The sequence below is a fragment of the Phoenix dactylifera genome, unplaced genomic scaffold, assembly GCF_009389715.1.
Source record: "Phoenix dactylifera cultivar Barhee BC4 unplaced genomic scaffold, palm_55x_up_171113_PBpolish2nd_filt_p 001325F, whole genome shotgun sequence".
In the NCBI taxonomy this organism is placed as follows: Eukaryota; Viridiplantae; Streptophyta; class Magnoliopsida; order Arecales; family Arecaceae; genus Phoenix; species Phoenix dactylifera.
Window position 1 is genome coordinate 1 of NW_024068656.1, and position 24,830 is coordinate 24,830.

General features: G+C 39.4%; 2 protein-coding genes across 2 annotated transcripts; both read right to left on the reverse strand.

Moving 5' to 3' along the window:
- Window positions 1-3,154: 3,154 nt before the first annotated feature.
- On the reverse strand, window positions 3,155-5,067 carry LOC120108419 (CST complex subunit STN1-like). Its single transcript, XM_039122021.1, is given in 4 exon segments — window positions 3,155-3,484; window positions 3,487-3,678; window positions 3,841-3,871; window positions 4,825-5,067. Coding segments are annotated over 2 exon segments (513 nt in total). The 5' UTR covers window positions 3,670-3,678; window positions 3,841-3,871; window positions 4,825-5,067.
- A 5,276-nt stretch (window positions 5,068-10,343) lies between these two features.
- LOC103707582 lies at window positions 10,344-21,256 on the reverse strand. The gene is made up of 6 exons (XM_039122020.1): window positions 20,021-21,256; window positions 16,394-16,485; window positions 16,204-16,308; window positions 15,338-16,126; window positions 11,949-12,171; window positions 10,344-11,078 (listed from the first exon to the last, which is right to left on the reverse strand). Exons 1-6 carry the CDS (start codon window positions 20,379-20,381, stop codon window positions 10,714-10,716), a joined length of 1,935 nt encoding a protein of 644 aa, XP_038977948.1. The 5' UTR covers window positions 20,382-21,256; the 3' UTR covers window positions 10,344-10,713.
- Window positions 21,257-24,830: the final 3,574 nt, after the last annotated feature.

Below are 24,830 nucleotides of genomic sequence, written 5' to 3' on the forward strand. Positions count from 1 at the left end.
CAAATGGTAAACATTTCCATAATTGACTTTGCACATGAACAACATAAGCAAATGCAAAGCTATGGTATAAAGAAGCAGAACTTGACAGTCCTTTTTTTTCTGCCCTAAATAATTAGTATCATAATGAAATAAGAAGGAACCGACAAGGAATAAAATAATACAAGCCGAGGCACTACCAACAACGTGATTACAAACCTGTTAGCCATCAGAAAGACTAATCCATTCCCTGATCATCCACTTTTGTCACTAACTCATTGAATTATATAGTTCTTTGAAGAAAAAATTCTTTGAACAGGAAAGCAAAATTTTTGTGCCAGAATTTCTTGTGTTATAGGGGTTCAGATAAGTCGAACAAGTGTATTGCCACCATATATTACATGCAAAGAGTGAAAATATGTGAAATAACCACCCATCATCATTCGCAGACATCAAAATATGGTAAATTGAGTGAATGAGACCTTGTTTCCAAGTCCAATAAATTATAGCAATAATGGTCAGCTCTTAACCAACATAGGAGTTCCGGTATTGAGCATAGAGATGAGTGTTTTTATAGAGATGAAATTGTTCTTTATCTATACAGCATCCCTAAGATTGAAATAACTCCGCATTAGAAGTTGTCTTATGATTCAAAAACTTGAGGTTGCGCTAGAGATGAATGGGCTTTTCAATATACAAGAAACTAATATCTTTGATTCAGCACTATTTAACAGATTAAGTTTAGATTCCCCATATCACTTGCTACAAAATCCCTTATCACAATTTTGTTTTGCGTGTGTGTATCCGTTCACTCATTCACATAAAGCCATTGTAATTCTTGCTTTGCAGTTTTAAAGTTTCAGATTCTTTTCAACTTTTAAATTTTGGGTTTGGTATTGGGCTCAGATTTAATTTTGTAATTGTAAATGTCATGAAATTTTTACATAAGCTACAACCAGCTTCTAAATGCTCATTCGAACTTGTGTATTTCTCGATTCAGGAGACTGCTTAGCTTTTGGAGATCCTTTGCTCATTTTTAAGTTTTCTAGAAACCAGACTCGCTTAATCCCATTCTCTTTATCCTCCAAGAAGTTGATTTAACTTTCTTAAGCTTAAAATGGTGTGCTTATTACTTTCCTCTATGTTCTATGGATGGCTATGTTTTTGCTTTTTGTTGGATTTTTTTTCTGCGAAAAAACATGGCTGGAAAAAAGTGGCTGGAGAAAAAAGGGCTAAGCGTACTCCAAGCCAATCCTTTCTTTGATAGAAAAATCCACTTTTGTCAACCAGGACAGACACATCCTTTCCATCTTTTCGTCGAGGCCTTTCATAGGCGCTTTTCTTCAGTCTCTCGAAGCCTTTCCTATTCGGAGCTCCTTGCTACAAAGCAAACGTACAAAAACTAAAGCAGCGGATTCAGTAGCATCAGCTGCAATAAGGGCTCGGTGTCATTATGTTAGCTCACCTCCTTTTCAGGGAGAGCTAATGCTTATGCTTGTTGGGTATTTTGGTTTGACGCTGCTTCACACCCAAAAAGAAGCTAACATTTTTTTGGGTTAATTCTACAATGTGCTAGAAACCAAGAGTGAAACATCTCTTAGTAATATTTATACATTTGACAGGAATTTAATGTCTTAATTTTTTACTTGTGGCATGTCTTTACTTTGATCTGATATCTCATTCTTTGGCATCAAACAAATATGGGGGCAAATTGGCATCGAAGCAGTGCTAATCCAACCACGAGGGCAGTCTACCCTTTCATAATCTAAGATAATATGTAGATCTTCTATTCTTTCTCTATGCAGCTTAACTTCTCACATTATATCGATACCCCATTCTCCAGGGTCAACTGCTCCATGCTACTTTGTGGAATTAGGACGTTGATACCGTATCCTTCATCGGACTATCAGAATATCAATTTGAGCCCTCAACTCCAATAATCTTGATTCATGGGAACAATTGCGTTATCACATTACATTGCCCCTCATTTGCCTAAACCTTCCCCAACTTTCTTATTGAAGTTGCTCTGGTGGCTTTCATTTGAATAAGTAACAAGATGTCTTGACATAGGTGGTATGTGAAAAATGAAATGAGGGTGCTGAAAACAACATCAAAGGAAGGCCTGGCAAATGGGGATCGATAATACCAACCCCAAATAACTAGGACAAGCTTGATAATTATGGTTATGCTTATCGAGCTGTCAGAATACCGTGCTCCCACACTGCCAAAATGCTAAATCATTGTCTTTGTCAATAAATAACATTCGTTATGTTGGTAAATAACTTCCATACTACATGATATCCTTTAAAGGGGCTCGAACCATCTTTCCCTTTGCCTACCCTTTTTCTTGGTGTTCTTTGCCTCTTTGCTAGCAGTATAGAGTGCAATCGGTAATAAGAGTATTACCTATTCATCATGGTACATGGCTTCATAAGCTTCACAATTTACAATGGCTAAATTATTATCAATGTTTTTTTCAAAAACAATATTATCAGTGGAAAATGGGTAAAAAGAGAGAAAAGGATCCAGGGGTATCCTCATTCAAAATAACAGCCATATATTTGTATAAGAGAGAAAACAGGCAATTCTAACACTGTCCTGACCATATTTGTATCAGAGAGAATACAAGTAATTCTAACACTGTCCTAAGGAGAAACGCCCCCCCCCCCCCCCCCCCCCCAAAAAAAAAAAAAAAACACCCCACAAAAAAAAAGAGAAAAAACTGGTTGGTGTTATATCAGAACCTTGCTGACGCTTAATAGCAGAAATCAGCTGCAATCAACATTAAAATTTTGCACAGATTGTAACATAACCATAATGTAGGTACAAAACAAAGCAATGACATCTCCTTGTTATATGAGTCGCTTCCATTGACTGACTGAAAAGAATGGACATTTTTTCCTAAGGGACCTGGTAGCTCAGTAGATTCATCGTAACACCAGGAGATGCACGAATCCCACAAGAAACACTTGAAAAGTTGTTTGAATGAAAAATAATCCATGCAAGAAGAGATTATGAGACATAATATAAGATGAAGAAGGGTAACAAATTTATCCAGGCTGGCGTGCTTTGAAGGGCACCATGCAGCTAACCTACAAATTTGGGAAAAGAATAATCAAATGCCTTTGTAGGAGTTGATGGAAGAATATCAAAGTTGAAAAATTTTAGAATCTTACGGTCAGACCCATCTTGATGTGGGTTTCAGAACAGATCCAGGAAGAGCAGCAGCAGGCAGCAAGTCATAGCACTGTTTGGATAACCTGATGCAATCCAACCAGTGTAGCACCTCTGCATTTGGATCCCTCTCCACCACCACATCCCTCACTGTAATCTGTAGCATCCCCCTATAGATTGTGATTCTCCCCCTGACTCTAACTAGCTCCCCCAGCTGAACTATCTCAGATTGCTTCAGTGCCATTTCAGCCATAAGTTCGAGATTAGATGAACCATCATGGAAAGTGAGGTAGTGGTGGTTGAGCCAGATGATGCAGGGGATGCACCCCACTCCCCATCGTCCACCAGGAACCTCAGAAATTTGTCCTTGTGCTCACGGCTCACTACCATGCCTACAGTTTCAGCACGAGATATAGGCCTTCCCTTCCGGGTGAAGCAGGGAGGGTTTGAGGGCCAGACAGTTAAGGAGAGGAGATCAGAGGCCATAAGCTTGACATGAACAGTTTGGATTGGATCCATGGTAGTAGCCTTGATTTGTTTAGGATCTGAGCCAAAAATCAAGTTCTTATAACGATAATAAGAAATATTCTCAACCATATACATAGATATATGTAGGGATGTTAAGAAAGAAGAATTCAGAACAATAAAGAAGAAAAAAGAGAATGAGATAGAGAGGGTTGGATTGCTCACTGTTGGAACTACGAGGACTTCTTTTTTTCTTCTGTGCAAAGCAGTAAAAAAGCAATTAAATGCAAAAAAAAGAAAAAATAAGAGGGAGTCCGAATTTAGAGCAAGAAATCAAAACTATCAAATCACCTAGAAGAAAACATTTATTTATAACCAAAGTACAATTAAAAGTTTTGCTCCACAAAACTCAGAGTGATGCAAGGGGCAAAAGAACTTGGCAAGTCAATGCAGCATAGACCTGCTGTGAAATTTGTTAATTAGAATTATCCATAAGTTTGTATATGTTAAAAGCTAATGCAACACATGAGAGTGGACAATCAGCTAAACAAAGAAGTACTTGATACAATTTGCTTCATGATCTAGAAGCCAGAAATTAAAAGAAAGAGTGAATAAACAAAAGCAAACATGCTACGAAATGTCATCAGAGTGCAGTCTTTCGCGTAACCACTTACATCAACAACCCCGAAAAGTAGAACAATCAAGTGGACAACCCGAGTGGTTAGTACTTACTGTTATAACCATTACTTCGACGAAAGTGAAGAGAACAAAAAACAATGGATAAATTATAGTTTAAATTTTCCATAATTCATTGCCCACTCTTTTCCAAAGATCAATTTTTTACTAAGATGCTGAACTTTGAACCTTTCACTTTTAAGTAAAGAGAGAAGATTAGTTAATGTAAACTTTTCTTTTTCTAACAAAGGCCGAGTGGTTTTGCCTCCCTCTTCAAAAAAATAAAATAAAAAGTAAGTAAAGAGAGAAGATGAACTCCTAAACCCCAAAGCTATTTCCCCAATTCCCAAACTCAAAAGAAAACAGAAAAGTTGGGTTACATGAAATCTCGAGAGAAAAATCTCCAAATACGGAAACAAATGAATCAACTATCTAAATCTCATGATTCACTAGCATATATTAAACTACATATAACCCAGAAGACAACTGCCTCCCAAAATGGTGAATTAGATGGTGCAATGGAGGAGATAATACCTTATCCGATGCTCTCGGAGGAAGATTTGCGAAATCTAAGGCATTCTTGCAGTCGAAATCCAAAGCTCAAATTTGCGAAAAATGGGGAAGAAGAGGAAGAGCGATTTTGATGTTCTATCTCTAAAACCCTAGGATTTGCGTCGGCAGCGGGAACCCTTTACCACGTTTTCCGGCCCGACCGCGACCAGTCGGACGGGAAACGCTGCAAACCGGCCCATTCCCCGGTCCGGTTCTCTCTCTCTACCTCTGTCGTTTGCTGATCAAGCAAACCAAATTCTAATTCGGACTCTTATAAAAGTTTTAAACAAATAGAAGAATAATTTTATTTTATCCGTTCATCTAAAGGTTAGTTCCCTTTTGATCAATCATTTAAGGATGAATATATTTTAGAAACTTAAGGAATTAAAAAATTCTAGTTTACTAAAATTGCAATCTTTCTCACATAAATGTAATTTGTTTAGGAGTTGAGATATAGGTAGCCTCCATATACTTATAAATGTACGAAAGGTATCATATCAAAAGTTTTGGGCAAATTTTTAGTATCTTTCAAATGCTCAAAGTAAATTGCACCATGGATGATGGATGACTTAAAACTTATTCTATATTTTGCACGAGCTTTAAATAATGCTTTGATAGTTTCTTTCAGTGTCTGATTTCTCCTGAGTATCTTTTTCCCCCAGCTCCAGATTCTGTGTTAGGTTTTAGCCTTATTTTGAACCTATTCTTTTTTATGAGCATGTCCCGTTCCCTGCCAATTTTATTTTGCTTCCTCCGCATGCACATTTATACTCAGCACCTCCATTCTCTTAATTTTACAACTAGTGCATTAGGAAGCCTGTTTTCTTTACAAATTACTTCAGTCATTAGTCATTACACTTGATTTTATAATCTTTGGCTTCTCTGATGTCATTAGATTCTCCAGTTTGCTTTCCTGGTACAACAAGTGAGAGCATCAGTGTAACCCCTGTAGATCAGCTTTTGCATTTCAACTCAGTTACAGCTATATGAAGGGAATGCTTTTTTTTTTTTGGGAGGGGGAGGGGGGGGAAGAAAGACAGAGAGCAAAGTGAGAGATTATTTTATTCCTAGAGTTGTGTTTCATTGTCTGGCTGCTCCATATCAGATCCTTTTATTACAGATTATGTATGAGATCCTTCTTTTTCATACATGGACAACCATGATGAGTTTAAATTGGAGGGTTATGGGTGGTGTGCATCACATGCATGTTGATACAGGACTATCTACAAAATAGAATTTTGCCAACAAAATCTTCTTTAAGATAGATATATTTATCTGGCTAAATTACAATCATGAAATGCTATAAAGAGAAGCAAAATATAATTCTCTTATATTAATGGTGCCATTGTCTAGTTAGAATGGCTACCGAGATAATTATTATAGAAAAGAAATAAAAAAATTATAGAAGAGATAAAAAATCCGTCTCACTATGTATCGCTGCAAATTCTATTGAAACCCTACAAGGGGAAAGAGAACTTTGCAAAGTTCAATTTGCACATTTTGATAGTTGATCTCTTTTTCTAAATTTAGTTCATCCTACGCTTGAGAAATTATGTTTCCATTCAACTATTTCTTTTTATGAGAAAAATCTGCTTGCTCGCCTTTGCGACAACTATTATTTTGCCTCAATTGATATAAAACAGAAAATGGTTTCGATCATCACATATCACAATCACAATATCTGGTGGATGGTGAATGAATATCATGGTAAAAATCTTAGGATTCTCTCTCAATTATAGCTAACTTCAATTTGGCAACCATCTTTTTTTTTCCTTGGGGGATGTTAGGTTTTCTGCTCAATCTTTTTATAAAAAAACACATGAAAATAATGGCACTTTGGTTCAAACAATCTTTTCCTTAATCTAGAGTCAAAAAATTTTAGGATTCTCTTTCAATCACAGCTAACTTCGAGTTGGCACTAATCCTTTTATAAGTTTAATTAGATCCTACTAGAGTTTTATTTGGTTGTTAGGTTTTATTCTCATCTTCCATAAAAACACAGCCCAAAACAATGACAGTTACGTTCAAATAATCTTTTCCCAGAAGTGATGCTAGATTGCGAAGGATGTGCCGTTAATATCGAGAGAGAGAGAGAGAGAGAGAGAGAGAGAGAGAGAGAGAGACCTTGTCCGCTCTGAAACGGACCATCGTCCTCCGTTTACCTTTGGTAGCGCGAATCCTAAAGACGTGGGGGGAAGTATATCCAAAGTGATCAGAATTCGTGTCGATCAGGGCGTCGGATTCTCCGGCCCTTTCCTAGAGAAATTCGAACTCCCATTACCAGGAAACCCAAACAATCTACCATATAGAGGGGTCCCGGCCGCTACGACTATAGCTACTTAATTCGTTCGTCTTCAGGCTCTCGACCTTCTCTCTTCATGGACATGGAGGAATCCAGGAAGAACAGGTCCCCGAAGAACAACAGCGGCAGCGGCGAAGTAGCGAAAGGCTCTCGCGTTCTATATGATGATCTCTTTCGGTTCAACATCCTCCCAAGGCTGTCCTTCAAGTCCCTCTCCAGGTGCAAGAACGTCTGCAAGGCATGGCACGGCTACATCTCCAACAGCCCGCTCTTCGCCCTCGAGCAGTCCCGCCGCCCTTCCCCCACCTCCTCCGGCTTCGTCTTCCTCAGCTGGCGCGGCCTCGAGTTCCTGTCCCCCCCCGGCACCCCGATCGGCGTCCCCGACCCCTCCCTCTCCATCCTCAGCTCCCATCGCATCAGCCTCGTCGGCTCGACGAACGGCCTCCTCTGCGTCTACGTCCACGCCCTCTACTTCAACTTCCTCTGCGTCCTCAACCCGGCTACCGAGGAGTACGAGCCCATCCCTCAAAGCAAGCGCCGTCGCTATGGTGTCGGGCTGGCCTTCGACCCCTCAACCTCGCCGGCTCATTATTCCTTGGTCTACCCCAAACGGGATAACGTCGAGGGCGCTGTCGATGAAGTCGAGTACCAGTTCGTGGTCTTCTCTTCTTGTACGGGCGAGTGGGTGCAGTCCAGCCAGAAGGTCGCCGTCGGTGGCTTCCGGTGGCGTCATGGGACTCCAGCGTTCGCTGGAGGAGTCTTGTACTGGGACTGCGTCGAGTATTTGATATGGTTCGACCCATGCAAGGACCTCGCAGGCTGGAGGCTGCTGCCAGCAGCGGTATCAGGACGAGCTCGGCATGCTCTCGGGGCGTCGACGGAGGGTCGGCTGACCTGCGCGGTTGTGGTGGGGGATGCGGTGGAGGTCTACGTGATCGAGGATGGCAGCCGTAGCAGCGAGGCGTGGTCGAGAAGATATCGAGTGAGCTTGGCGCAGATGGTTGAAAAGAATCGGCATGTCCTCGCCGAGTTCTGCAACACAATGCGACTGAGGGGCAGAAGCCTGTCGGAGCGGCTGTTCTCGCGGTGGTTCATGCAGCCATTGGCATTCGAGGGAGGGGACGAGCTTTACCTCTGGGTGAGGGCTGGGAATAGCATAGAGAAGAAAGTGAGGGTGCTGCGCCACGACTTGAGAACAGGAGAGGTGACGCTGATCAGCAGCAATGTGAGCTTCGCGCTGGAGGAAGACCAGATCTTCACCTACCACAATAGCATGGCTAGATTACCAAATTGGTTCAACTAGCGAGATTTCCCCGATGTGTATTGCTGCTGTAACTCGTTTATAAAATTCATTATGGGACCACTGCACTTTTTGTTAATTTTCCGAATATAATACCAGCCTCAATAATAAAAACTGATTTAATACCCTCATCCGTTTCCACCCCTTCAACGCCTCCTCTCTCTATAACTTCCACACTCGATAAGACCCAGAAGAATGCCAGCCTCTAAAGCAGTGCGTTAGAGAGAGAGAGAGAGAGAGATGGACTTCTTTGTTTTCAGTCTTTTTGTTGTGGCTTGTTGCAGGGTCTTGAGTTGTCAGGGAACCCAGATGCAGTACAAGGATTTCATTTCTTGGGATGACTTCAGTGCAGAGAATTACTCCGGGAACTTCAACTTTAAGGACGGGGCTCACAGTCGGGTCATCCTGGTGTCGCAGGATGGGTGTGGAGATTCGACGACGGTGCAGGGAGCGGTGACTATGGTTCCAGATGGTAATAGGGAGAGAGTGAAGATATTTATTTCTTTGTATATAGGTGAGTGCGGAGAAGCCAGAAGACCATTATGGGATTATGCAATGTACTTGATGATCTTTGTATCCTTTTTTTGTTTTTTTTTCTATAGCTTGAGTGTTTCATCCTTTTTAAGAGATTAGGATGCTATTACGTAATGTTTTTCATCAGTCCTCATTGTTTATACCTTCAAACCTCGGGAAAAAAAGAGAGAATGTTATCCGTTAACTTTAGGTCCTCAAGCTAGCTAGAAATGTATTTAGGTTTATAAGTGAGCGCTGGTCATTTGGTCAGCGAGTTCTGTTTTGGCCAGTAGTTTACTCATTTTTCTTTTCTTTTAGCTTGGTTTGAGTGTTTTTACTTTGTTTTGTTCTAGGCTTTTTAAATTTGTGATGTGCGACTCTGTTCTCCGTAGTAGCTTGCATTGTCAAACTGTTCTACTTTTTTAACTCCTTCCTTTGTGTCAAAAACTTGCAAAGCAGCCTCCCAATTGAGAAGCCTTTGTTAATTTCTGTATTTCATTAGAGCACGGTCTCATTGCCTGGAGGTTCCTCTTTTCCACATATTAACATCACAGAACTTGGATTCTTGCAGAGAGAAGGTGATCGTTTCCATAACGAGGCCTTATATTTCATTCATGCGTTTCCATAACCAAGTCCATACCAATTGATGATGATGGTTACCAATCGACGAGATCATGCATCGGCCATCATAATGCTATCTTTTGCTGACATCAACAAGGGACTTCACAATCTCATGCAGCATAGTCCAAACCATTCAGTGTGATGAACGAAAATGCTCATCATGGGTCTGTTAACCATTTCAATCAGAGTAGTTGTAAGTCCGGAAGAAAGAAGGAACAGAGCATGGATGCTGTGACACCCTTTCTAGTGTAGGTAATAACATCAGTATGGAGCCTTTCCTTAAAAGAAGATAAAGAATGAAGCCATGTGGCAGGACAAATGATTTGTAGAAGTAAATGAATGCCAGGGACTTTATTGCAAGACTTCAAATGGAAGGGGGAATGGTTCGAAGGTGAAAAAGACCATCAAACACCACTACCACTACATCTGTGACAAGAGAAGTAACATAGGTGATAACTTCACTGACCATAACATCCAGTCACAGCTGCTGAGCCGCTAATGCAAACATCCAACATACTACTACAGTGGACAAAGGCTTTCGGGATAAAGATTGTGGCAGCTTACAAGGTTCCACAAGTTCAGATAAACTTCACCTGTCTACAGATAACAAATTGGTCTCTGTTGTTCTTCAGACATTTTCCTAGTTTAGCTACATAGTGCTGCAGATAGGGCTAAAAATGATGAGATGGCACCAAGGATCACATAGAGAGACGAATACATAAACTGTCAACAGAAAACAAGACATAATTAGTTCCATATATAAAATTACCATGAAAAATTAATGTAGGCTTGGATTATATTCCCATAACACGGCGCACCCATGACAGGGGCACCTGGAAGCACTAGTGGCACAATTTGAACAAAGCTGGAAGAGGGGCCATTCTTACCAGATACTCAAGGCCTAAATCTGGAATTAAATTGCTAGATAAGATGGCAAAAGCTTAAACTAAAAAAGTTACAAAGAACGCCAAGTCTTCAGTCAGTTCACCTCCATTATTGTCCGAATTACAGTGCAGTTAATTTGGCCCCAGAAAGTAACATCATCGTGATTATATATGATATTCTATACGCACACGTTTACATACAAAAAAAATTAAAGCAGGCCTGGTCCAACTTCATTTGCCAGCCTTCAACTCTAGTCACCACCTATGCCTGCCTTTTCCTCAGAGTCTTCCTCAGAACTTTCATCCCTCAGCCGCTTTCTTGAATTAACTCGCTTCATGTTCACATCAGTTTTATCACCCAAGCTGGTTTCTGCTTGTTTATCTTCTTCATTTGAATTGGCTTGTGTGGTGATGACATCTTGGTCTGACATTGCAGAACTACCTGATTCCACCCTCTTAGGGAAGAGTGAGGAGGAAGTTACCCTTGCTCCATGGCTAACTGAAGATATTGCTGACAAGATATCTGGCTTAGCTACGATATCGACCCACTGGTTCCCCACCCAGTCTTTAGAAATTCTTAATTTTTTTCTCTGGCATATTAAGAAGACATCTTCACCTGAATCATATGAAATTCATATATCATTTCTCCCGCTCTGAGCTGTCAATTGAGCTCTTAAAAACAGAACTAGAAATTGCAGCTCTGAGAGCCAGTTGAACAGTCCCAGACAAGCATTTGATGCATATTACTTATCAAAATCAAGCATATCTTGCAAGAAGACAGCAAGTGGTCGATAAGAAAAATCCAATATTGATCCGTTGAAATTTTGATTGCATATCATGGTTGGTTTGTATATATTTGTTAAAAACTAAAAGGTTATGGAAGGTTTTTGTTCATCTTTATGTTATGTACTTTCATCTAAGATTCCAGGAATTTTCCTTGGTGAGTGATAAAGGTGCCTAATTAGTTCACATCCTACACTAGTACCTTGTCTGCATGAGCCAAATCATCAGAGCCAAAAAGGAGGATTTCTTTTTTAGAATTATGTGGTACCTCATCTGAAAATACAATTTAAATGGCAAAGGTACTAACAACTCCAGACAAGGTTCCTGAGTAAAATAAATAATGCATTTCTACATAACTGGTTAAAGGTATGTGCTGCATGCAAACCTCTATTCACATAAGTATTGTTCTTTTCTCCTGAATGACCCTTTGTTTTTTTTTTTTTTGGCTAAGGCAATGACCCTTTGTTAGAAATCCTTTTTCTTACTAATAATTCCAAATCACCATGTGAGAAGGGACACTATGGGAGACTGGAAATCAATAGCACAAGCAGATGTGTCTCACTACCATACTCACCCCAGATTCTCAACTAAAACATAGAATGGGTGGCAGCTTGAACAGAACAACCATATGAACAAAAATGTCTTAAAAAGGGGGAATAACAGTGTAGCAACTCAAAGTTCAAACAAATGAGGAAGCACATACCTGGAAAATATACTTGCCGACTATCATCTCCACAGCTGTCTGTTCCAACCACAACCCCTTCCCACCAGCCGTCATTCCACCATGCATCCACCGGGGTTCCATTAAGAAATGCAACACTATCGAGAAAATGATCACATGTGGGATAAGGACGAATTGTTGGGCGGCCTGAGCATCTCATGCCTAATTTATCAGGAGCCGCTGGTCTGAAGGCAGGGATCCATTCCTACAGCATACAAACTGACAAACATAAAATCTAGCGAGACAGGTGTATCAAATTAAATAAACCTTCAATCAATTCCTAGATTCAGAGACACTGTTCAATAATGCATTTGCAATAGATCTTGCAATCAAGGGATATAGTGCTTAGGAAGAAGGCAGATTCCTAGCAATGGATTATAAGATCACCAAAGTTCGATAAAGAATAACACAGGTTTAAATAACAAAAAAATATATATAAAATAAGAAAACATGATAAAAGAGAAAAAGTGAATTAAGGAAACACTATCACATATTCACATTTATTGGAGCACTTAAATCAGCATAACATTGCATGCTAATTAGTGAAATTACAGGTTGTCCCCACAAACCATAGGATAGTATTAGTTTATCATGTATAGAAACATGATCAATTATTCAAGAGGGTTCATGCAACTAGCAAGTCTGTATATGTTGAATACTCAATCAAAGAATTAAAAAAATCAAAAATTGCTAGAAACTATAACTGAGTTGGTCTGAGTGCCAATTGAAAAATAGTTCAACTATCCATCTGTCATGCCCTGAACCTAACATCTAGGTGCGGGCATGTAACACGGGCACACACTCCCTAAGGCAGAGCCATAGAGAATATGCTAGGCTTGAGATGAATGAAATTCACACAATACCAACAATTATAATTAAATCATTCCACCAACATTAAATCATCAACTAGTTCAATTACAAATTTTTCGATTTCCATCCGTATCAGTAAAATAAGAGAAATAACTAACTAACTAATGATTAGTTGTACAAACTCCATGTCCCTCCCATTTGAAACTATGCCTCCTGTGACTCTGAAAAAAATAAGAAGAGTATGAGCTTTTCCAGCCCAGTAAAAATCCCAAACCGTTATACCATAAGTAATAAAAAATAATCAATTAACAATACCAGATAAATGAATATCGTATCAATACTCAGAAAGCTCATAAATAACATGCACATAAGTTCTCATTATCATTTTTTTCAAAGAAGCATATATATATATATATATATATATATATATATATCAAATGTAACCAATTGTTTAACACCAATTTCTTAAGTCATGTCATCCATTTTTCATTAACTTGATTTCTAGATTTCTTAGTAATTAACTTCCGGTTTTGGACTAATCAAGATCATGACTCAGTCTAAGACTAATATTGTATCACGTTATAGCCCTATCCGGCTCACGTTATAACCCGTGGTGGCCATCCGACCCACGTTAAAGCTCGTGGGGGCTCTCCGGCCCACGTTATAGCCCGTAGGGGCTTTCCACGCATAAGCTCGTGGAGGCTTCCCATGTGTCAGCCCATGGGCGCTATAACGAGGTTAGTCCAAACCATATCTTATCTGTCTGATTTACTTATTACTCTTGTCAAATCAATTATCACATATACAATGAATTTCTCTCAATTTCAAAGTATCTTTGTTTATATAATCATATACTCAACATCTAATGTGCATAATAACCACATAAATATATTTTTATTGAAATTTATATAAAAGCATATCGTCACATGCCAAACCGATACAAATCTCATGATGCAAATCCGGCAATACAAACCAATAAACATATATATATATATAACTAGTGACCAGGTACAGGGATTCTTACCTTTACCGAAGATTGACTAATATAATGATCACTGACTCGCCTCATAGTCTACAAGCTGGGATACAGAGTACCCCGATCAAAACCTTGCATAGACAACTCTCCCTCTCGGTCCGGCATGGTTCTTGCAGCCCTTTTAGGCGATGAATCGAGGAGGCTTGGAGCAGAAGAGCTTGAATCACGACGATTCTCGGTGATTTGGTTGGAGGAAATCAAAGGAGGGGAGTTAAATAGGCAAGATCCTTGAGTTTGAATCGAACTTGGATTTCCCTTGGGGAGTCGCCGTTTTTGCCAGAATCGGGGGAAAGAAGACTCCTAGTCGGGGTCTTCTTCCCTGATCCCCTCACGTGCCGAGCACGGGTTGGGTTTGGGCCGGCCTGAGGAGGAGAGTTAAATAGGCAAGATCCTTGAGTTCGAATCGAACTTGGATTGCCATCAGAGAGTCGCCGTTTCCGCCACAATCGGGGAGGAAGAAGACTCCTAGTCGGGGTCTTCTTCCTTGATCCCCTCACGTGCCGAGCACGGGTTAGGTTTGGGCCTGGCCAATTCAGGTTGGCCCATAGGCTGGGCCTGGCCACTCTGGGCCAGCCCACGAGCCCAAAAATCTAGGTTATTACACCATCTAACACTCGTAGTACCCTGTTTTGTCACAACTAATACCCAACCCACCATAGGATATAGTTCAAAGCTGACCTAACTCAGCCACCTAAGCCTAGATGAGCTGCTTAGGCACCTATTAGGTGGCCATACGACATAAAGCAGCTATCTTGGCAGTTGGTCCTATGTGGAGCGGCTCGGGGACCATTTGTCCAGAAAGCTCTCTGAAAAATTGTGCAGAGAAGCATTCAGATATTCAGCAAAGTCAGAAATATTTCCAAAAATATATTTTTAATAGAAAGTATTTTAATAAATGTGGCAATTCTTGTTCATGAAACAATGTGATAATATTTTTCAGGAATAATAATAGCTGCAAGTTTGTAATTAATTTGTGTATATAAAAATTTAAGGCTCCATATTTTGCCTAGTTCCAGCTTAGTGTCCATATTATTAGATATCCACTTACGTATATCTGTATCCTAATCAGCGAATATGCAATTATACATAACAATAAATTTTAGATGGAAGCAAGATAAAGAGAACAATTAAAATATCTGCCCACACCTATATGATATGAAATCCATTCGGTATTTTCTTTTCATATAGTCAAAGTTCCATACAGAAGATACCAAATGCTGTTTCAATGCATTTTCTTATCTTTTTTCATAAATTATGTAAACCAATCTTTGCATATAAAATTTGAGGCCCTATAGTAGTTTGAGCTTACTTGGTAGGCATGTTCATATATCCATTTGTTTTCAGATGAATAAAGCCATGCATGTAATACATAAACAATATCATATTGTAACTAGAAACAAGAGAAAGAAAAATCTGGATATCCAACCTTCATCTGTACAATATGAAATCTGAAAAATGAAAAATTCTTTTCCTTAAATAAATGGTTGCCAAAATTTAAAACGCAGGGTCGGTGCCCATACTTTACCTCCACGTTCCCACAGCCATCGACATTCTGCAAATCATCATATCGAACCTTCAGCTTCTTATGAGATAATTGCAAAACAGTACATTTGAACCAGCAGCCTCTGATGCCACTATCTTGACAGAGAATCTCTATCTTCTCACCAACCTTAAAACGTGGGCTAGGCCAATTGCGTGGTCCAACAAACTTCACTGATAGTGATCTTCTAACAGGTAACTGGTATCTTAGATTTTCATAAGCTGGTCTGCAGGCTGTCATATGGCCTGACATCTTTGCACCTAAACAGTCTGCCAAAAATCTCTGATTCCCCTTGATGAACCTAATTCTCTTGGGTCCAGCACGTTTTATGATTCTTCCATGACCAGATTCTTCTTCTTCCTTCCTAAACTTAGCGCTTATATCCATGCGCATGAGAACTGCTTGATAAAAATATCCACGCAAAGTTCTTAAGTCAAAGAGTTTGAATTTATTTTTACTGTACTGCCGAAAGCACAAACAGATTCCAGCTAAAGAACCACATGGAAGCAAGGCCAAGCATTTTTCGTAGTGGTCGGGAGTTAAAACAGTAGCTATATCATCCACACACTCCGCACTGATGACTTGAGAGTAAGGTGTGATAAAGACTTCATTGGGATGTGGAGTAGGTGGCGGTATTGTACAAGCAAATTCTTGATCTTGATGAAACCACCGTACTTTAACCTTCTTCTGCCCTTTTTTGTCTTCATACATATCTTCTAAATAAGCAAGATAGCGATTTTCCTCCTCAGACAAGACATGAACAAAAGAATGGTTCTGCACAGCAGAGAATCTTTGTTTGGCACCAAAATATTTCTGTAGGAATTAAGTTACATGGAAATGATGGTGCTTACAGCTATTATGGTTCTGTTGCGACAAAATGCTTGGTAGTGCCTGAGCTGCTTGCCACATGTCCAGGAAACACCAGACCACATAATATCTGAATTATGGATTTTATCCTAAGATAAAAGAATTAAGAAGTTACAACAAATAAGCTAATAAATTTTACATGTAAATATTCAAATTTGTCCAACATTTGATTACCATGTGTTTAAATAGATATCCTCCAGTCTCATCGAATTCATTCACCTCTACATCAGCAATCAAAGATTGTGGCGACTCATATTTTGCTGATTCTAATGTAACATGGTAAAAGACAGTTAAGTAATCATCTCATATTGCCAAACACAGCATAATAGGAAGAGTAAGTTTTCTCAATTGATTCACGTAAAACTTTTTATTGAGCAAGAACAATTAAATGGCCTGCCAGAACAAAAGCCTCCCAAAATCTTCACCAATATAAATTGCATAGTTATTCTTTGAAGTATGATATTACTTAATAAAACAGAAAAGATACATAAATTGCCAAAATCTTCACCAATATAAACTTCAATACTAGAATATCAAGGACTATGACTCGGCGACAATGTGACAAGGAAATATAAGAGCAGATTCACCAGGTACACCTATATTCGTGCGTGTGATGTTTAACATTGCGCCAGTTGGCACATGGCTTAATAGGATAAACAAGACCCTTGAAGTCACATAGGACTTGTCATGTTCATGCTGATCATGGAAACAACTGCCGTGCTTGGTAATATGCAGCATTAAGGAGACTCATGACATATTTTATAGTGTTTACACTCAAGAAAATTATGTGTACCAATTGCTAATTGACCATCTAATGCGGAGGATCATCTCCCACCAGAAAGCTATATTTTTTTTGCCATTAATGCCAAATCCAACTTGGCAGTCAAGATATGGCAACCATGTGACTTCATTCTTCGATTAGCCATTTGTAAAATTTGTGAAGTATTAGTTTATACGTCATATTTGATGTCAGAAAGTGTTCAGTGTTTTCAGGAACTATTGATATTGGACTTCCCTCAGTATCTGCCAGAGGCTGATCATGTGATCCCATCCTCACCTTCATAATCCTGATTTATAAGCAGGAAGCTTTTTGCAATGCCATTTTCATCACAAGGCAGACTAACAGATTTGTTTCTCTCTTTTCAAAAAGGTGCTTAAAATATAGTTGACAAGAGAAGCAGTTGCTAGTTGCATGACCTTGCTATGTGGTGTAGATCATTAGAAAAGCTTCCCTGGCACTGCAATGCCTCAAAACAAAGTGATAGCTAAAAGCTATGTTAGCAAGAATTGTTTGATATGAAAAATATTCACTGTCCTTTAATTGGGTAGATTTAAGTAACACTTAGTAGACACCCACATAGAAATCTTCCCAGAATGTCAAACCTGAACCCGTTTCCTAAGTGCCTCCTTACTGAAAGTATTTCTAAAATATCTGCTTCCTTGAACCTACACTGTATCCACTCCTGTACCAGCTCCTGATTCTGGTGACTAAGAGGTAGCAAGGTCAATTCGTCAATTCGTCAAAGTTGCAAAAAAATACCACTCACCCTCCATCAAGCATTCAAGCTGATATTGGAGTTTAGACTAGTTTGAAGATTTCATATGCTTGATGAAAAGAGAAAGAGATTTCAGCAGAAAAGAACTAATTTTTGAGATTTCAGTTTGATAGCAGTTTAAAATTAATTTTGAAGAACTTTAATGGGTCAAATTTAGATGTTTAGTTGATTAAGGACAAAGAATAGAAGTCCTCAATACTCCTTTTATGTCCTTTTGGTTCTAGTTTTTAAGTCTACAGTACCATGTGAGCATCAGGAAGCCTATTTTCTCACCAAAAGAAACAATTTATTGAGCCAGGGAACATAAATAGAAATCCCATACATTATGTGCAGCGTGAGATATAAGGGGCAGCCACATTGCAGGGCCAGTCATAATAGAGAAATCTCTTGCTGGCTGAGTCCTTATTAACCCCTAATCCTTGATCTTGACTTCTTGAGACCTTTGTTTTTCTTCTATTCTTTCTTTGAGAGAGAACTTCAGGAAGACACTATGTGGATAGCCCAAGATTAGAAAGAGAAGGTAGGTATTTAGTTTAAGATAAGTCTTGCTTCTGTAATTTGAGGATCTGCTCATAGAAAATGAACTCAAAACTATCTTCCTCATCCTTCTCTCTGAAGATGATGTTTCAGGATTTGGAAATGGAGTTGCCTCATTGGTCATGAATGCAACCTAGACTACAGAAATCAAGAGAATAACCAGAAAATCAAATTTATATTTCAGATATTAATCAAGTTTTAGATCTTTATATGGGTGAAATGCATTAGTCTAGACTGACTCTCGATCATAATGATTAATATCACTATCAATTTAGTAAAATAAAAATTACTGGTTTCAAGTGCTAGCCTTTCCCCCAAAATAATAACGTCTCCGAATAGCCAATCTAGCATATTGCATCTTGCCACACATAAATGTGGATTAGAGCAAAAGGTATTCACATGCTACAGGACCAAAAAAACAAGGGAAAAACTAACATGTGGACCCCTAGGCATTGGTATGTTGATGTAAGATACGATGCTTTAAGTTACACTTAGGTTAGCCAGAAGGCTGAAGCCTAAGAGAAAAATTATGCCATATTGTTAATGACTGGACAAGATTTTGAAGAACAGAGTTTACTCTGGCGCAAATGACAATCATGAAGTTCACCTCAGGTGATCAACATGGCATAGAGATGAAGATTTTCAGCTCCTAGGCTTAGTTATCGCATTAAACATGGAATACAGATGAAGAGGCTTTGTTGACATGGCAGATTTATATGAAAACAACCAATGGAATATTGTGGTTGTTGTAGATCTTGACAAGACTTAATTGCATTGATTATTTAGACTACAGAGTATATTTGCATCTCACGACAGTGTATATACACATAATATTGAATTTGATATTCCAACCATCAGGTTCAGGTTTGGGTGATACAAAGGGGACCTAAGGCTAGAAACAGGTCTCATTCACCATGTAACTCTAATAAGAAAAATGTGTTGCATGAGTGAGGCAGACTTCGGAGCTGACAAGCTCCACTTGTTAACACCTTACATCATTCAAACTCATAAGTTACCTTCTAAGAAAAGAAGGGACAAGGAAGGATCTTCAGAGGTATAAACACTCTACATATTCTAATGTCTAGATGAAAAAAACCTATGGCTTGAAATCCTGAAAATTGTCTAAGCATAGAAGGTTTAGCATTAAGAAATCCATCTATCAGCATAGTATGTATTCTTTATTCCCCACCAAACGAACAATGGAATGGCACCATAATCATGCTTCTCATATCCTTTATATTATCACAGCAACACTTGAGGAAGCACTACTAAGCAGAAGATAAATGTCTTGGAGGACATTTCACCAACTAAGCAGGAAAATCATAAAAGAAGAAAGAAAACCAAATCAAAACTTGGTGAGAAGTAAAAGCTGCTGTATATATCAAGGCATTTTGATCAAAACAACATTCTGTCATGGTGAATTACCATCAACTACTAGGTACAGAAGATATAGAGCAAGAACACTTCAAATATAAGAAACAATGGTTTGCAAATGATGGAAAAAATAGGACAATGCAAACAAGGTATATTAAACAGCTTTCCAGCAATACCACAAATGCATATCAACGCACCAAACCAAGCATAAAATCTAAAAGTGAATTTCCCAAGTAGAGAAACAAGCGAAGTTAACCCACTCAACATCCAAATGCCCAGATAAACGTGAAACTGAACTTTGAAGTACAGAATAGCATTTAGAGAGAATATGTACTTGAATTACTCTGGGTGCAGGTCTTTGCTGGAAGGAATGAAGTCAGCCAATCTACCACCTCTCTTCTCGATCTCCACTTGAGGCAAGAGAACCCCAACTTGTCAGGCCCGTAGGCCTGACTGAACTCCTCCGAAACCACATAGAGCATGTGCCTCAAGCTCCTTTCAGTGCCAATGACGGCAAGATGGGAATCGCCCCCGAAGTCGTCCAGGTAGTAGTGGACGACTCGGCTTCCACGCTCCTGTGAGATGAACTCCTCCCTCCACTTCACAAAATCAGGACAGTTTGATGTCATGGCGGCAAACAACACCAACACCGGATCAAAGTAGCATTCCAAACCTCTTATAAAACCATAAAACATCAAGCTTAACGAGCTCAAAAATCTCAGAACCAGCGGTTTTCATCAGAATCAGAAGGAAGAAAGGTTGAAACAGGCAATAACGTTGGGAGATTTCCAGCAAAAGTCTCAGAGAGCTCAAACCAGCAGCTAAGGTTTCCTGACTCAAACGGAACACCCGCCCCCCTCCTCAAAATCTAAGAACCGTGCTTGCTCAAACACCCATTTTTTGAACCAGAACCACCAAATAAACAAAGAAACAACCCAACCCCCCTCCCCCACAAAAAACGTCACCTTTTCGAGAGAAGTCAACAGAGCGAAATTGTGTTTCTCATCAACACCGTCTGCTTAAACCGAAGAGGGTTTTGATTGAGCAAAAACCTCTCCATGACGATGAAATCCAGCCAGAGAAGATCAAGTGTTGGGGTCTCCTCCAATCCTTGGAAAAAGTCGGAGGAAACCAGAAAGATCAAACAGGGGTCCTCTGCAGCTTCATCCGAAGCGAAAACCGCCGGTAAACGGGCGAGCCAAGGGGCAGTCTTGTCCGCCGCGGAGAAGGACCCAACGGGGAAGAACAAGAGTTCAAACGAGAGCTCTGAGAGAGGATAGCGAAGAGAGCCGACCTGGGGACGGGGTTGAGGGCTTGGGAGCTGGAGGCCGAGGGAGAAGATGTCGGCTCTCGTCTTCTTCTAGCTTTCTCTCCAAGCTTGGATATAGAAGAGAAGGAGAGAAGAAGGGAGGAGGAAGACCGGTGGAGGCTAAAAAGGGAGTTCATACGCCGCAGCGGAGGAGGAGGAGGGCATGATGCTGATAGTGGGAGCAGCGGGCACCCGACAAAAAGGGAAGAAGAATACTCTCTCTCTCTCTCTCTCTCTCTCTCCCTCTCCCCCCTTCTCCTTCAGGAGGTTGAAATGTTGAATAAATTAATAAGTGCGATGCAGGGTGGGTGCGGGACATGGGGAGGGAATCTCTCTCTCTCTCTCTCTCCAGCCCTTCTCGTGCGCACCCGGCGCACCATAGCAAAGCCTGGTCCCGGCGCTTGGGATTTAACGAAGTATGGATGATGCAAGGGCGACCGTAAATGGAAATCAATTGGTGGCGATTTTTTTACGACGTGACCTGATGTAAGTTTTACTGAGATTGTCAACTCAATGTGATGGGTCATGTCTCGTGGCAGCGCTTGACATGATCATTAGTCACCTACGTGATGATCTTGTGACATGGTGCACGCATTTTGCGTCAGTTTTTTTTTTTTTGTTGGTACAAATGGCAGGTTGATCCGTTACATTTTTTTTACTAGACGCTAAAATTCGTTTTAGACACACATAATACTTGCTCGGCAAATCGATGTATAACCATTCTTCAAGTACGCCATTAATCTTTTGTTAGGCATTTGGATCGTATCGTGCCATACGGTAATAAAATAGTTTTTATGTACGCTCATGAGATGCTTTTCAAACATTATTCCAAAACAATTAATTTTGGCTCCTTGTATCGCCTTCTGCATGTTGAGAAGTTACCTCCCAGGGCTTTTTGGTGTTGATTATCAAAGAGAAGATACTAACAAATGTATCACCATTTGATAATAGACTCTCACCGTAGCTATTACACATTTTCCCTTTTTTTTGTAAAACAGCAATAACATTTTTTTTTTTAATTAAGAAAGAGATATGTATATAGCACCCTCTAATATATAGTGCAAAGGTATAGAGGAGAGAAGGTTGAAACTGTAGATGCATTTGATAATGAAATCCCTTCAAAATCGAGTCCACATAGATAAGAGGTGGGTTATTTTTTTAAGGAAACTTAATATCCAATCCATTGTTTGATTGCTAATTTACAAATAGTCCTCTCCAAATTTGGCATTTTATATTTAACCGCTAGCACATAATGAGACTTGCTTCCATAAGTGATGAGTATTTCTATACAAAGTTATTTCTATTTTTATACAAATACACTATGAACTAAAAATAAAATAACTATCAAGTTGCCACTAAGAAAATGGTCCCTCAAAATATCATATGGCCATCCATCCATGAGCTAGGTCTAAATTTTTTTAAATTCTTCAAAGAGTTGTTCGGTTACCACCTAGGCTTGAGCTGCTTCTTGTATTTAACCCCCCAAAGGAACTAGATGCCCTGGACAGCTCCATTGTGATTATGAAGAACACTTAAAAGTTAACTTGCACAAGCATGAATAATAGACTTTTTTCATCTTACATTATCCTTCCCTCAGCCGAAAAAAGTGTTATTTACCCTTAGCAAAAAAAAAAAAAGTGTTATTTACAAGGCAGTAATTCATCCTTCATTTGTGGCCCATCAAGGCTTATCCACTTATCCCTTGAGCTACTCCTGAGATCATTACTACCACAGATATTTTACCACTCTGTCGATGTAAAGTACTGAAGCTTTTTCAGCTCCTAAAGTATCATCTGCTTCTTGGAGTCAAAAGGAAAAACAGCAGGTTTATGCCAAACGAACTACGAGACGGGATATTTATTTGGAGATGGTGCAAAGAACCGTGACCCACCCGTCCCTCATCTAGACGCTAAAAAAGTTAAGAAGCCTATCCTGAAGCTGTGGGCTCATCGCATGTCTTCCTTATTCTTCCACTTTTCCAAGCTGCCCAAGGAAGAGAGACATGAAAGTCTCTGCCTTCCACCGCAAACGTTGCCACCTCCATGCCTATCCCATGCACACCCCTTTTTTCCGCCAACTTCCAACAAACTCATCGCTTCTCATGCCAGAACCAGCAACAACAGCAGCCACCAGTCCCCCCTCCCTCCGGCTTCACCAGTTCTAAATTATAATTAAATCTCCACACATTTCCCCCTTCTATGCTGCGAGAATTGTTGAGCTTAACAGCTGAATTATAGTCTGTAATAGAATAGCCTTAACATAATAGGACTCCATTCGAACACAAGGAAATGGGTATATTGAAGTCATTTAGTCATCCAATTTGCAGTCAGTTTTTGTCGAACTAATATGTGGCATGGCTATTTTTAGTGGAAACCGCAGATCCCTTGGAGGAGATATATGCAGCATTAGGGTACAAGAAACTTATGTTTATATATCAATGTTTCCGCGTAATATTTGTCACTACCAAGTGCTTCAGCTTGATTTCATCCATTTTAATCAAAGTTCAAATCATTGGTTATCATGTTTTATTGCTTCCAGAATCGTAAAGCATAATGAACTCATTTCATCCTCTCGATGAAATAAGTGGTGGATTTTTCCGCCATTTGTTTAAAAAAAAAAATAGTAAACTATCAGTATGCCAGTTCCTCGGGAACATGCTCCCTGAATAAGGGATGAACATACATATAAAGAATTATAATTAATCATTATATAAATTGTTGAATAGCAGCCATTTTAATTTTATTTCTTTATAATTTTATTTGTTTTATCAGAATCTTCAATACGGTAACCCATCGAGGTGATGGCTGCATAAAACAATGAAACTTTTAACTCCAAGTGCAATATATGTGCGCATAACGACATCAACTAGTAGCGGAAAAAAAAACTAGTTTTAAACATGTCATTGGTTAATGAGATTATTATCAATCATCAAGTGCTCTTCTCAGCTTAATTGTTCAAGTTGATTTGCAATTCAACAAAAAAAAAATATAAAAAGAAAAGAAAAGGACATGGATCCAGGTGCTTGGTGAACACAGCTTGTATCTGTAAAAATTTGCACAATCTTATCAAGCATCTGTCATTGCTACAAGTGCATCCAAGTGCTTGGGTGTTCACTTTTCTGTTTCTTATTTTCTTTTTAAATTTTATGGTCAAAGTGGCAACAAGGTTCTTCCATTTGTAGAGGGGTGAGTTGAATAAAAATTATCCTTTTTCTGAACTTTGTTCTTAAGAGTTTCTATCACCTTCTTGAGGGTTCTTCCTCATTTTCTAACAAAGTGAGACATGATGAAGTAGAATATACAATAATCATTTTAGTTTCAAAAATGAGTTGCAGCGATGAGATAGGGACTCAGAACAACTTGGTAAGGATAGATCAAATCAACTGATTTTCGAATGAGATGCCCAGCTACAACAGAATAACAGGGTGAGGCCTCTGATGCAGGATATGTCAGTGGACAGCTGAACCTAAGCAGACAAAACATAAAAGATGAAAGAAACCAACTCAACCCTTGGTAAGAAGTAAAAGTTGTTGTATATATTACTGCTAGCATCCAGTTAACTTATATCTAATAGCATACACCGAGCCATATACTTGAAAGGTTCAACAAAGTCAATCCTGATGATCAGAAGGCCAAGTGCTCATCATTTGCCACTGCGATAGAGGACACCCCATCCTAGTCCTTAGTGGCTTGATACACCAGTTGGCGTGTGCCCAGGGACTGAACTTGAGGAGTCTAGTGCAGGCAAACACCCCTTGCAAAGACAAACACGAAACTAGAGTTTAGGCATGCAACCTCCCCATTAGTGTCTAAAGTACACTTGGTGTCTAGCGCTA

What these genes read in the sequence shown, in the direction of transcription:
- LOC103707582 (XM_039122020.1), bottom strand. Translation starts at nt 20,381, where the DNA reads ATGTTTTATGGTTTTATAAGAGGTTTGGAATGCTACTTTGATCCGGTG. An exon ending in GATATCTATTTAAACACATG is followed by an intron (nt 16,309 to 16,393) that starts GTAATCAAATGT and finishes CTTTTATCTTAG; the next exon opens with GATAAAATCCATAATTCAGA. An exon ending in ATGGCTGTGGGAACGTGGAG is followed by an intron (nt 12,172 to 15,337) that starts GTAAAGTATGGG and finishes TGTATGCTGTAG; the next exon opens with GAATGGATCCCTGCCTTCAG.